At 48.2% G+C, this 14,420-nt stretch overlaps 1 protein-coding gene across 4 annotated transcripts in view; it reads right to left on the minus strand.

Annotated features, from left to right (window-relative positions):
- LOC142572844 (uncharacterized) overlaps window positions 1-14,420 on the minus strand; it is a 135,104-nt gene that overhangs the window by 27,412 nt on the left and 93,272 nt on the right. For 2 of the 4 annotated variants that reach the window (XM_075682240.1, XM_075682242.1), the window contains 3 exons: window positions 7,729-7,950; window positions 6,560-6,663; window positions 1,347-1,449 (listed from right to left, as the gene is read on the minus strand). In XM_075682240.1, the coding sequence (XP_075538355.1) occupies window positions 1,347-1,449; window positions 6,560-6,663; window positions 7,729-7,950 (429 nt within the window). Of the gene's footprint in view, window positions 1-1,346; window positions 1,450-6,559; window positions 6,664-7,728; window positions 7,954-14,420 lie in introns of all 4 variants that reach the window. The other 2 variants (XM_075682239.1, XM_075682241.1) reach the window with 1 other exon arrangement.

The raw sequence follows: 14,420 nt of genomic DNA on the forward strand, positions 1-14,420 counted from the left end.
CTCTGCGGTGACATTTCGTACTTCAAGGACTCATCGCAACGTCATCTTTTATAATGTCTTTCTTTCAGTTTTGTGATGTTGTGCGACTTGTATGTACTTCAGTGAACAAATACGATACGACATTAATCTGAAATTAAACGTGTACTTCAAAAATGTGAATCACGCTATATTGCGGTCATAGCAGTTCGTACAGTACGCAATCAGAACCTCCTCATTCACTGTATCGGTGGTCTAGAAATCACGTCCGGTATTGTGCGCCTGCTTCTTTGTATTTTTATTTTTATTTTATTTTTATCGCGCTTCATTTTTGACTAACGGTATATGTATCTCGAATGCAATGTTATTCAGTATACGAATGAACGAGACGGAATATTATAGTGCATACACCTGCCAGTATGATATATCACACATTTATATATCTGCATGAATGCGCCAAGTAGTTCAAGAAAGAGAGCTATCACCAATTCTCGCTACTTGCATACAGACTAGTTTCTTCTAATAATATCGACCTGCTCCTTTGACACGCCGTAGACATTCGCTCACAAAAATGAGTGACTATATCTGTGATTGTCACTGTGTCAAAAGTGTGTACGTGGGCCAAACGCATGCGCCACCGCTTATGATCCAAGGTATGTACCAGTTGTTCAGTGACATGTCTCATGACTTGGCGAAATGTATTCGCGTTCGGCAGGCGATGGGATGGAAGTCTAATGCACGTGACCGCACGCACATCAGCCGCTTACATCAGAATTCGCGCTCACGCGTCACGACATTGCTACACCCATCGAAAACAGAAGAGAAAAGCTGCGTTGCGCAGAGATTTACCCACTGACTAGCTGAGCAACAACGATCATTGAATAGCGAATCATTACGCATCGCGCATTGAACTTTCCTCCCGCTTGCTGTAATTTCAAAATAAATGTTGGGTGGCCACACGTCGACGTATCGAAAGTTCGGGGATGCTTCGATGCCGCAGTTGTCAGCCTTTCTGTCTTGTTTATTTGTCTTTTGGCTGCGAGCAACCAGTTTATCGCAAGCTGTGTACTTCCGACAACCAGGAGAAAAACAGTAGGTTCAATATGCATTGCAGGGTTTTTCTTTCAAGTAGCGAACATAATCGCGGCACTAACTAGGCGATTGAACAAACAATCATGCTGGGAAGTCATTTAGACGTAGGCAAGATGCGCAAAGTCGGTATGCATTCTCGCCAACGCAGACATGCTGCTATATATATAGCACAGTGAAAAACAGAAATTAGGTGAAAAGCGAGCCGATTAGCTTATATGTAAGGTTGCGTGGACGAGTGCACACCACAGAGACTTGACGCCTCTATAGTCATCGCTCACCTGCATCATGGGAATAAAGTCCTCTGGCACCAGGTAGTTTCTCGTCGCTTTGCTGAGGATCTTGACGAACCACGTCGGCTCGTCGCGTCCAGTGGACACTATCCTGCAGGTAAGATCGCAAACGCGTGTTAGCCGGGCGGTATATAGTCTTGCTGCCATATGGGGCGGAGACTTGGAGAATGACAAAGAAGCTTGAGAACAAGTTAAGGACCGCGCAAAAAGCGGTGGAAAGGAGGATGTTAGGCGTGTACCGTTAAGAGACAGAAAGAAAACGGTGTGGATCAGAGAGCAAACGGGGGTAGCCGATATTCTAATTGACATTAAGAGAAATACATGGAGCTGGGCAGGTCATGTAATGCGTAGGTTCGATAACCGCTGGACCATTAGGGTGACAGAATGGGTACAAGAGAATGGAAGCGCAATCGAGGACAGCAGAAGACTGCGTGGGGTGGTCAAATTGAAAAATTCGCAGGCGCTAGCTAGAATCGGTTGGCGCAGAACAGAGGTAATTGGAGATCGCAGGGTGATGCCTTCGTTCTGCGTGGAGATAAAATGTGATGATGATGATGATGATGATGATGATGATGATGATGATGATGATGGCGGTGGTGGTGGTGGTGGTGGTGGTGGTGGTGGTTATATTCTTCCGCTTCTTGCGGACTGCTAAGCTCACACAAGATATCTGGACACGTGATTTCTTTCTGCTAATTATACTTTGTATGATTTAGTCGTATGAACGAATAATTAATTGTACACTTGCTTCGGCACCAGTAGAAGCACTCAACGCCATATAATGTTTTTTTTTTTCAATTCGGATGTCCATTGTTCAGAAAATGTTTCTAGTGTAAAGCGTGGACGTTTTGGGCGCACGATATAGAATAATATGGTAGTTACCTGCCATAAACTCATGTTAGGCAACAAATGGTTGGGGGTAGTTTTTCCAGCTGGCGTTTTAAAGAAAAAAACAAATATCTTTAGTATGTGATGCCACCGATACCACGGATAATCTTCTACTACAATGTCTGCGGCATGATGCACAAGGACAACGTTTAATACGTAAGTTAATGACATTGGGCCGTAGGCCCTTACGCCTCAAGGAGATCCGAGGCTAAGGGCCAACATATTTCATCGAAAAGACTAGTTTCAATGGCCCTATAAGATTTCTAGAAGCGAGCGATGTTCTAGGGAAATATTGAATATTTGTATTCAATTGTAAGCACGCTGTGTGGCTTGAATTTTATATTTTGCGTGTTTGACTTATATAGATGAGTTGACTTTAAGTTTCAGGATATATTAACGTAATTTTTTAATACATGCGGCCTTCATTATTTGTATTGGGGGCGCGCTCCACCACTGGGAAAGCTGGCGCCACCGTCGGCGTGACGTGACACGAGGGATCACGTGGACACAGCGGCCGCGTCGGCTGCTTCGGAAGCGCCGAAGCGAGCTGAAAACGAAAGTTTAAAGTCCCACCTGCGCCATGGTTCTGTTTAAGTGGTGAGGCTTTGCCACCTTGTGCGCCTGCTTGACAACATTTGAAAGTACTATAATAGGTAGGTGGCTGCCTTTGGAGGCGTGCAGCACGGTAGGCTACCGCTCGGTGCTCGATGTGTACACAACGGAGCCCGGTGTCAGCCTTATTAACACGTAGCCGCAGGACAAGGAGCTGCGTGAAGCTTGGCTCGCGAAACTTAGAACCGGCAGACAGCCATCGGCTACAACTCGGGCATACAGCAAGTACAGACGCGAAGATCATTTCTGCTACGGCGCCGGGGCTGCGCGATGTTCGGCGAGTAGCAGAAAACGCGCACTGGAGACACTCGCCCGCGCCCGCTGCCCGGCTAATGTCATGACGGTTTGGTCTATCAACTTGTTGATGCCAGATACTAGGAAGTTCACTGGAACGGAAAGGGAGCGGTAAGTGTTGTCGACAAATTCGACTTCGCCCTGCCATCTGCTAGCCGCCTGGTTAGCTCAGATGGTAGAGCGGCTGCCCCGGAAAGGCGGTGGTCCCGGGTTCGAGTCCCGGACCAGGACGAATTTTTCTTCAACTATGGGGCTTTTCTTTCGAGGAACCCGTATGGGTTTCCTTTGTAGCAATTGCTACGAACGGGTGAAACCCGTATGGGTTTCCTTTGTAGCAATTGCTACGAACGGGTGGATGTCTCATTTTCCCTTTATTCATTGCTTCTCTCCACCTTGCGGGTTTCCGCAGAACAACTACGTCGAGCGGTAAGAGGCACATTAAAAGAAGGCACTGCATATGGTCTTGTTTGTGTTATGAATTAATGCACTGGATTACGAAAAACAAGCAGAGGGAAATCGCACGCTGAGAAGACCGACAAACATAGAGTGCGACGCAACTTGAGAAATAATATTGCAATGTCCAAGAATTTAGAAGACAAAAAAAAAAAAAAGATTGAATCGTCGCGACGGCACATCACATTCGCCGTAGGCATCGAAGTCTATATAACGAAATTATTTTTGAACAGTTCTGATAGTAGTGTCCGCGCAACAATAGCTGCTATTTTACTGTCAAATGCTCATATGCTGCGGCCTAAAGCTCACGGTATGGTACGAAAACGCGCTCACAGAGAAAGCAAAACATTGTGCGCGGACATGCATGCAGACGCGCAGTCGGTCGTTGCGAACCCGTGCGATCGCTGCATTGAGGTTTCATTCTGTTATGCTCCCCTTTGTTACACAGACAGCCCACTATAAGAAAATATGTCAGATAGCTTACTCTCAGCGTTTGCCTACCTTTCACGCAGGAAGCCGGTTCTGGAGGCTCCATCGCGGCGACCGCGCGCAGTGGCGTTCACTGTACGACGTTATTCGGTAAAGAAATAGCGTCGGTAAACGATTCTGTGCTTTCAGTTTGCCCAAGATTATTATATCGACAGTCAAAAACTTCCCTAGTTTTAAGAGTACCTGCATAAATGTCCGGGAGGGCTGCCGCGTGGTGTTTTTATTGTGCGCCGTAAGCGAAACCTATGAGGAGCGCGCCGCGTGATCTCTCATACTACGCAAGGGGGGCGCTTCGAACAGATGGCGACTCCATAAGTCCTCACCCCAATATATATGTGAATAGGAGTAGCTGACGCCAAGAAAAGGCGCCAACACTTCCTGAACGTAATATATTTAAATATGTCTTTACTCCTAAGCCGAAATGTCCAGAACCCGGGGGTCTGCTCTTGAAAGCTGGCTGAGAATATTCACAACTGCGTTCTATCGTCGAGTAAATCGAAGCGACCTCAAACGTTGACACTCGTAATCAGTCGAACAAAGTTAAGAGCCTCAGCTTAGTGCCAACGTTTCGACGGTTTCCTCATCTGAAATCCACGATATTTGCCCCCTTTCACGTTCGCTTTTTTTTTTTTTTTTTTTTTGTAGCAACTATTGCGCTCCACTCACGAAAATAACCATGCAGCGAGTCAAACTAGTCGAATAACAGTACTCCGGTGCCCCTACGCGTTCCTTTAAAAAGCGCTCAGGAAAAGTACAGAGTCGGGGAAGACGCAGTGAAGTCATCGGTGCGTAGATCTGCAGCCTATATCGGGAACCGTACGCCCGTGTTTTAAGCCCCACCCCATTTCCTACACTCCGTGTTGTTTTGTTATTTGTTTTTTCCAGGGCAGAGAGCCAGCTATACAGTCTGGCTGTTTTGGTTTACCTTTAGCTCTCTGATAATTTTCTTTATCTTTTTAAAGAAGCCTCCTTAATTTTCTTTTGCTTCCTTCTGTTTTCCCTTTTGCTTCTGTAAATAAAGAAAGGAGCAACAGGGTAGGAGAACAAACGCAAAGCCTTTCAGGATCCGCTAGGCTATAGATACGAAAATAGGACTCGGCGAACTACAGTGTTTACCTTCGATTTCGAAAAAAAGCAAGGCCTGCCAACACGTCGTTCGCCGATGGTTGCGAAAAAACCTGGTCGCTATTGCCTCAACACTGCTCCTTCCCTCCTCCTTTTGAACCGCTTTCCTGCGCTACGAGGGCGTGGACCTCAAGTCAACGTATACCTACGAGCTTATTTTCCTTTTGAAAAGGAGATAATGAACGCCTTGCCGCCCACAACTGACTTCAGCAATCTTGCTAGCCGCTATGATCAGGACACTTTGCGCCAGTTTAACTTAAAATAAGTGATGCCCAGAACATCTCTCTCTCTCTTCATGGTGACAATCTCTGGCACGAAAGCCGTGCTGTCCTTGCGCGACGTATAGCGGACGCGCTATGCGATGCCACGCCGAGAAGACGCTGCATATATGCTCCATGTGGTTACCACCGGAGAACAGTATAGATGACGCGCCCTAATAAAACGAGCATACGCACTCCAAGGGACATTTAAATGGTGCGATCACTCAGCTAAGCTAATTGAAACTAACAGGCGCCGCATAAATTTGCTTTTCGCCTCTCAAGTTGCGTGCCCCTGTTGCTGACAATGGAACGATAAAAGGCACCACGAATTTCTCTTCAAAGTCCATACTATACCCCCCAAGGACCAATCACGTGTCATGTCACGTGTTCGCGCCATTTCATTCATTCATGTATGTGAACATCAAGTCCTCCCATTGTGAGCGGTGCTAGGAGGATGCCAGCAAAAAAGCAGTCCCGACTGAGTCCATCCAGGATGCAGCCCTACTGTGAAACGTTGGAAACCGATCTTCGGCCAAAGCGTTCCAAACATTTATTGCGTGCGAAAGAAAACAAGAATGTTGTCTATTCTAGCAAAATTTTTAAGCTAGAGGTATATTCACGTGATCGATTGACTCGTCGTAGTTGGTCCTCGGACGTAAGCTTTGGTCTGCGGATGCAATTTACACCTTCATCCGTCGTGTGGCTCTATACGTCAGAGAACGATGCTGACGTCACCGTTTTCATGCTGCGGTCTAGTGACGACATGCATCCGTCCGTTTTACTCGAACACAAAACACAAGCTTTCACGAAGAGGCCGCTGCTTATGTCAGAGGTGTGATAGAAACAGAATGTGACCTGAAATGAATAAACTCAAAGGGATGGTTAAATCAAATCTCGATCTTGTTCCATAAAATACTTTTTTCCTCTTTGCTTGACTTGATGAAGTGGAGATGAAGGCACTTCTGTCTGCCGTACTCTGTATTGCAAGAGTAAAATTTGAGAGAGAGAGAGAGAGAGAGAGAGAGAGAGAGAGAGAGAGAGAGAGAGAGAGAGAGAGAGCTTAAGCTTCATGAAAACTACCTCTTCCAGAAGTCGATGAAGACGTCGCTGGTGACGTAACCGCGGGACTCTCCTCCGCAGGCTGCGAACAGCGGCATCTTCCAGTAGAGAGGCACCCCGCAGGCCTGCGAAGCACCAATCAGATCACCATCACGGCTCATGTACAGAAGAGGCTACACTAAACACTGAATACGATTACCACAGCGACAGCTGTCGTATACTGTTCCACAGACTGAAATTAATGCAAGGTGTTGAACACAATCGACATCACTCGAAGCTAGAACAGGAAAGGGTGTCGCAATCCGCATAGGGGTCCAATTCCCAGCAAACCGGACGCGTGTCTGGTTGACCACGCTACCTTTCCTTCTTTTTTTCCCTTCTCCTCCTCATTAGTGAGTCATTAGAACATTTTGTATGGACTCTTCATTGTCGTTTTCTTAATTCCAAGGAAAACTTCTTCTGAAGGATCTCTTTCGTAAGATTGGCCTTTAGTTAGTCTTTTTATTTAGTGTTACCGGTCGCGCTTTTCGGCCACGGGAATTCGTCCAATGCCGTTTTGGATTTTCTGGCAAGAGAGAGACAGTAAGAATGTCATGTACGTACGATCCAGACAAGAGACACGAAGAACTGTGTGCCAAGATGTCTCCTTACTCCTACGCTCACTTTTCTTTGTAGTCGTATTTATTTAGTTATTATTGTTATTCAATGCTTATCTGTTTCAGATAGCTCATAATTTCAAAATTTGGATTTGTTGGTTTCGTTTCATATTTGTTTATTTGTGACCCCCCTTTCCTCAACCTCGCGACTCTTGGCCATACCCCAACCTGGCTCACGCCATTTCGTCAGATATCAAACAAACGAAAAAAAGACCTTGGACTTCTGCACGCCAAAGCAGCCCGCAGCAGATCAACCACTGACCACATCGACAAGATAAGTGCACCGCAAACATCATAGGTGTTAATGCTTCATACATCAAAAACACTGACTGCAACCGAAGACGGCTTTGAAAAGCATCCAAAAGAAAAGGGAGTAACTGAGTGCATTTTCATCGGGACACGCAGCGGCTAATTAGGTGTGGACAATAGGTTCCTCAGGGCACTTCTGCATGTCCTGAGGAATTAGCTCTTTAACTGGCAATATACGTGCCATGTAAACTATGCGCGGGGTCTACAGGATGATCGATATCTCACCCTGATGATGGCGCTGAAGTTTGTGCTGGTGGCCCGGCCATCTCTGAGGCTGGCGAAGGCTGCCTTGACCTTGACCAGGTGCGCGTCCAGCTGCGCTGGCGTCATTGGTTTTCCCGCGGGGTAGTAGAAGCGCGGGATGCAGCTCGCCTGCTTGGTCGACGAGCGCACCACCCGCTTCAGCGACGCCGTCTGGGACTCCACGAACGCCTTCTCGTGCTGGCTCTGCTAAGAAACGGGATAGGAAAAGGGGAGGCTGGTGAGATCAGCGCATGCGTGGGTTTCACTTAGCAGTCGAGAACAAATAACGCAAAACCGGAAATTTTCACTCGTTGCGACAAAAAAATTCACAGACGATTACGATATTCCCGAATGCGAAATTTGAGCGCAGCTGTATACGTGTTTTCATTTCGCGGTATATCGGCTGGCGCGGACAACCTGTCTTATGCGACACGTTGCATACGAGCGTAGTGTGGCGCGACTGCCTCGCAAATCGGGAGAACGCGAGAGGCAGCGTGCGGGTGACGCGCGGGCGCGATTCAGAGCAGCCGCCGCAAACAGAGCTCCGCTCATGCAGTGCTTTGTTTTGTTTTGACGCGCTCGCCGCATGTCTTATTGAAGGCGTCATCGGTGAACAGATGACGCGCGCTACTCTGGTGCTATCTCGGAGCTATCGTCGCCGCAGAAAGCTCCATACACACTAGCGGTAAAGCGCGCGCGGTGCGCCGCCGGCGTTAAAACGCGGCCACACCAAATGGTGGCGAGCCGCTGCGGCAGTCACGTGACAGCATGAAAATCTCGCCTCATCTCTGTAGGTGCAAGATGTCGCGTGCTTTTTCCTTAGACTACTGGCAGGTCGACGCTGTGTTTACGTTCTTCGTCCTTAACGCGAGCCCCGTTTTACGAAGATGACGATGTCGTTGCCACTGATCATAATCATGTTGGCGTGCTCTCTGTTGTTGCGGCGTCTCCATGTTCCAAAGTCAAGGTGAATGAGGTACTAGGTGTCGCCTCCGCGTCCTTGTCTTCAGGGTCCCGCTTGTACAGAATGGGATATGACACACTTTCTCCAAAAACCTTTCCATCAGGACGTCTCGGTTTAGATTCATCATTGTAAAAACAATCTCAAACCATGACAATCGAAACAAGCGCGAACGAGACCGAACCAAGCAAACCAAACAAGCACGAATGAGAGCTGACGCGAGCAGACGACAGTACGAGACGAGCGGCCCGGCTGAGACCAAATATACGAATACGCATCGAGCGGTTGGAAGGGTACAAAGGACACCAGTTTACCAGTTTTGACGCGTACGTCACTGAAGGGCCCGCTCTTATTGGTCTCCGCTGTTCGCGGCTCGCGTCTTTCATCTCCCGCTCTGCGTTCACTCACTCATTTTTGGCTGTCGTGCTCGCTCGCTCGGTTACGCCGACGCCGAGGCCGACGCCAACGTTCGCCGCAGGAGCAGGCACCTAAAAACTGCGCTCTAAAGGCTTTGTCGTGTACTCTGGGACATATTTCTGGCGTCACGACAGAAGAGGCCGAACGCACTGTCGAGTTTTCTGCCCTTCATTTTCTTTCGTAACAGAGAAGTTATATGGGGGTGCTCCACGGCGGCATTTGTGTGACAGTCGTGGCGGCAAATGCGCGGTGGCGTGTTAGGCATCGACGAAGCACAGACGCGCTCGATTACAGCGCAGAGCCGGCGCAGCATGCAGGAACACGCGCCGGATATAGCGAAGACTATACAGTTATAGCGTACGCAACGATAGCGTACGCTATGCGCTATTGTACAGCGTACGCTAGGAAGCGCGCGTTTATTACAGTTTTGCGAGATTACAGTTTTACAGATCTGCGAGATCTTCCAATCTCAGGAGCCAAATGCCGCCGTCGCGGCCATCTCCAGGCTTCACTAATAGGTGGCGCTGACATCTCAAATGTTTCAAAAATGGAAACTACAAACAGCGGAGGCGTACAAAAAATGACTATTCCATGCCATTCCACTCTGCGAAGATGGGATGACAGCGAAAGCTGACGACAGTCAGAGCTCTCAAACGAAAAGCAAAGTGATTTCGCTGCGGTTCCATCTTCACAGAGCGGTATAGTTGTCATTTTTTGCGTTGCAAGTCTGGCGTCGTTGCTTGTTCGTAGGTGCCCGAGCTCACGATTGTCGTTTTCGTTCAGCATCGCAGGACGTCCTTCGTCCGTGGTCGTTTCGCGCCGGCGCCGTTTACATTCTCGTTGCTGCTCCCTCTGGCGCTCCTCGTTCGCATGTTGTCATTAGGGCGCAGGAACTATACGTATCCGCCTCATCGATAACGTAGCTGTTTTTAGCGCCGATACCTCTCCTGTTTAGATACTGCGATAACCTTGACGTCACGCTATTTTGCACGGCGAGCGTTCTAACCTGGTGCACATTTTGACATCTACACCACCGTACTGCAACCGTATGGGTTTGTTAGAAATCATCGCTAAGTCCGTTTCTGTTGCCAGACACCGAAAAAACTACGGAAGGTTTCTCATATACAGCTTTCGCTTCGCTGAAAAACAAAGTTCACAATAGGGGTCCAGAAACTTTCGTTCATCGTCGGTTTTTTTTTTCCTTTTCCTTTTTTTTTCTTTTCTAACGTAGGTAGGACATTAGGTAATAAAATAATACGAGCTTGGTGGCGCAACCCATCGCCTCATTCCAAAGGGAACGCTCATAACATCCCCCAATTTCCCTCGTTAGGCTTGGACTCGTTCGAAACGAGAAGCGATCTCGAAAACTCCACAAGGTTATCCATAATACTCTGTCGTCGAAGCGGCCTGAGACTAACCAAATCCGTTTACACAGTCATTTGCTACGAACGAAGTGATTTTACAAAAGCAACGCCAAATTCAATTCGGAGCGGGCAGCCGGGACCTCTGCCTTGTTTTACATAAACTACGTAAACCACGCAAAGACGATAGCACTAAATCTGAGAAATAGCGTGCGTACGATATACGCTATGGGTCGTTTAGCATTCTGCGCATGTGCAGTGATGACCCGCTATTTTACAGCGTACGCAGTGGTATAGCGTACGCTAAACTAAAACTGTCTGCTATTTCACAGTGTAGCTCGGATATAGCGAAGCGTTTCAAAAGAGTCGGGTACAGCGAAGGAATTGCCGGCGGATATTTAGAATGCCTTTGCAAAGTCTTCGGTATAGATTTCGCGCAGCGGCAAAGTATCAATCGCTATGGAACTTCTGAAGTGTACGAGGACTTCGGCCCTTTCACAGTTTCGCTATCTTTAGTGAACGAGTTGCTCGGACTTACGTACATCTGCGATGGTTTCCTTTTTGCACGTGTCGTCGATTTAAGATTTCGAAAATGAACGCATACCAAATTTGCACGGCAGGCTATGAGGTATATGCGCCACGATGAAGGTTTTCTGATTAGTTTGGACAACTTGGGGTCAATTAAGGTGCACCTGAATCCAGGCACAGGAGCGTTTTTTATTTTCATTTCGCCCCCATCGAGATATGGCAGCTACGATCTGGATGCGAACTCGCGACCTCGTCCTCGGCTGCGGAACGCCATCTAGGGCACCTGAGTCACCGCAGCGATTAGTCAACCATTCGCAACGGAATTGCTTGTCGCAGTCCCACGACTTCCTGCTGCGCAATCAGACGTGCTGACATCACACACTATAAAGCTATAGATACGCCGTATGTACCGACAGCAATTTCTGTCGTACCTAAATATATGGGGTCAACCATATCGTGACGGGGCCAGTTCCGTCGCGACAAGACGTGCAGAGTTGCGTGCGACACGAATTTTCGTCTTGTTTTGGGGACATTGCCTACATCTTTTTCGGCTCGTTAACTGCTCCCGTAAATTGTGTCCTCCTTGCAAGAGGGATGGCAGCGACGTGCAGACCCTGCACAGCCACAGTGGACTTCATTCACGCGGGTATGAATTTGTCGAAGCGTTCTTTTCTTATGTTTTTTTTATTTTTGGAAGCTTTAATTCGCGGGAGTGTGCACAAAGCGATTTGCGGCACTTGAAGGTGAAAAGTGAAGATGACGCCAAGGTAAACTGGAACAGCTAGAGAAACTCCCATAATTGCGAAACCACGGAAAATTGCATGTCGGCAGGGCCCGTATTCGGAAGCCTACCAACCAGCACACAATTTCTGCCATAAAAATTTACCAGAAGGAGCGGACTCAGAAGAAAACTTCCGGTACGCTTCCCTAGTCATATAAAATTATGTAGGAGGCGTATGCATCTGCTAGGTTCCAAGAAAGGAGTCACAACCAAAGATGGTCCGTGGTATCACAGTAGACGGTCGTTTTTTGATGTACGATAGAGTGACTGGTATATCTTTCAATAACCACGTTCGAAGAATGCAAGCTTGTATAAGTGAACCATTAAGACGTACGGATTCTTGGAAAGCCTCCGGCGCGCGCTGAAACGGCCAGCGACTCACTGGGCTGACGGCGTAAATTCGTTGCGGCCTTCTATATATACGTCGGGATCGGCGCTTCACCAAGCTGGCGGACGTACTGCAGCCGAAACTGGGGACCGCGTCAACAAATCCCAAGATGTCACATGCACGTGCCCAACGCTCCAACCTCGCCCCTGAATCTGCGGCCGCGTTATTATTTTCTTTCACGATCGGTATGCCTAAACCTCCTGTAACAGTAATCGGCAACTGAATATGGCGAATATGACCCAAACTCAAGCGTTTGTGGTGCAGAGTCACGTACAGATAATATACGGCTATTCGCCGACAGCGGTGCTATACGTTTCGGAGCGAAGGTTGTGCGTCAATTAAGTCTTATGCAACGCAGGAAAGCTGAAGGCGGCCAAAGCTCTACCGAGAGGTTTACGGACGCTTCACTCGAACGTGTTCGCGGGCCGCTTGTTCGAGAAACTTGGAGAGTTTAGCGCCTTCGAGTGGCGCCTCTGGTTACTCCTCTGTCCCTTAAAACCAGTTCGGCAAAGCCCGCACCATAGCGCAGCGACAATGTATCCGAAGCGTTAGCAGCCCCGATAAGAGAAAGTTAACACAGGAGAACAGTCTACTTAAGAGAAATTCGTGCACGATAGCGTGCGCACGGAGCCACGATTCCCCTTACAAACAAAGGTCTGAACAAAAACGGTGCAAACGTTCGCGCCGGCTATACAAGGACCGCGTGCCCATCAGCTCTTGGGCAGTCCGCGAACTCGGGCGAGGACTCTCGCTTACTAACGCGTCCGTGCTTCGTCGTTTGCGGGGGCGCGCGCAGTTGCGTCGTCGCAGCTCTGCAGGGGCAGGACGCTCGCGCCAAGGAATATAAGCGATGACGGGCATTGTCTCGGGGGGGAAACCGCCCTGAAAGCTGTTCCCTTCGCTGTGTATATCGCTCTCGATCATTTCGTAAACAAATCCATCTCGTCCGTGACAATATATAGTTAGGTTGCACTCGGGCGCAGCTGTCGACTTGGGACAATCGCAGCGCAAGTTGGGCGTGCTGCTCAACCGATGACCGACCCGGTCGGCGCGTGCGGTTCGGTCAGAAACGTTGGGAGGAAGGCCGAAAGCACTGCCGCGATGGACATCTCAAAGAGGTTGCAAAAAAGAAGAAAAAAAAAAAAAGAACAGTCGGCATGCACACAATTTCCTATAAGAATTACGAGATGGAAAAAAAATATATATCTGGCAGCTCCAGATTTTTTGCAGACGTGCCGGTTTAGCTGCACCACGGGAATGACGGACGCAACGCGGATTAGCCTGAACTTGGTGCTTCTGGCTTCAAACGACTTTGCACCTTTGCAAAATAGACAATGTTCAACAAAATATTGCGTTATAAGTGTGGAAAATTCGCAACGATCGTGCGGGTGCGTAGAAACTCACTGCCTTCGCGCGTTTACAGAAACAAAAACAATAATAATGATTGCTTTTAAATTTAGAAAATCTAAAGCGTAACAAACAACGGGACAAGACGCGTCCGAAACTACAGGCACAACGACAAGACATATCCACGCACGTACAACCCTACATCATTCCCGTGGAAGCCCTGGTAAGTAATTCCAGCAGGGAACTCCACGGTCGGCAGACATATTCCGCGTGTTTGCCAGGCACGGGTTGTGTACGCTCCTGCCAATGCAAAGTTTTGCGTGCAGCTTTGCAATGCTATGCGTTTTGATAGCCTAACAATTTCAACAGAAAATGTTGCGCTTACCTCAACTTTACGTTCTCCTACTTCACGAAAAATATAGTATTTGCTGTTTCGCGTGGCCCCCTAAGTGCAAGAAACAGCATTGCAGGCGTGCGTCGCCGTCCGAGAAGCTGTGCAGCTGCTAGGTTAACAGAGACGCGCGATTTGGTTCTGCTCGCCTGCCAACTAAAAGTCCGGCCGGAAACGAAGCAGAAACCGACGCCAGAAGCCTTGTCGAATGACGCGGACCAAGAATACAATCTGTTTTAGAAATCTGAGTGAAAAACGAAGCAGTGCGCTAAGAGCAAGAATCTCATTTTAATGTTGGCAGAGTAGATGCGTACTTCACTGTACGGGAAGGAAAATAGGTTCTCTCGTGCGCCTGTCCGAAAGCATTAAAATAAGTGGCTGAAACCGAAACTACGAGCGCTTGTTTGTTTGGATAAGGCTCCGCAACGTTATATGCGTTCTCGCCTTAAACAGCGTTAATTTCGATCTATGGATACTGCTACCTTGGACGACGCTGCGCG

The sequence above is a fragment of the Dermacentor variabilis genome, chromosome 2 (assembly GCF_050947875.1).
Source record: "Dermacentor variabilis isolate Ectoservices chromosome 2, ASM5094787v1, whole genome shotgun sequence".
Classification (NCBI taxonomy): domain Eukaryota; kingdom Metazoa; phylum Arthropoda; class Arachnida; order Ixodida; family Ixodidae; genus Dermacentor; species Dermacentor variabilis.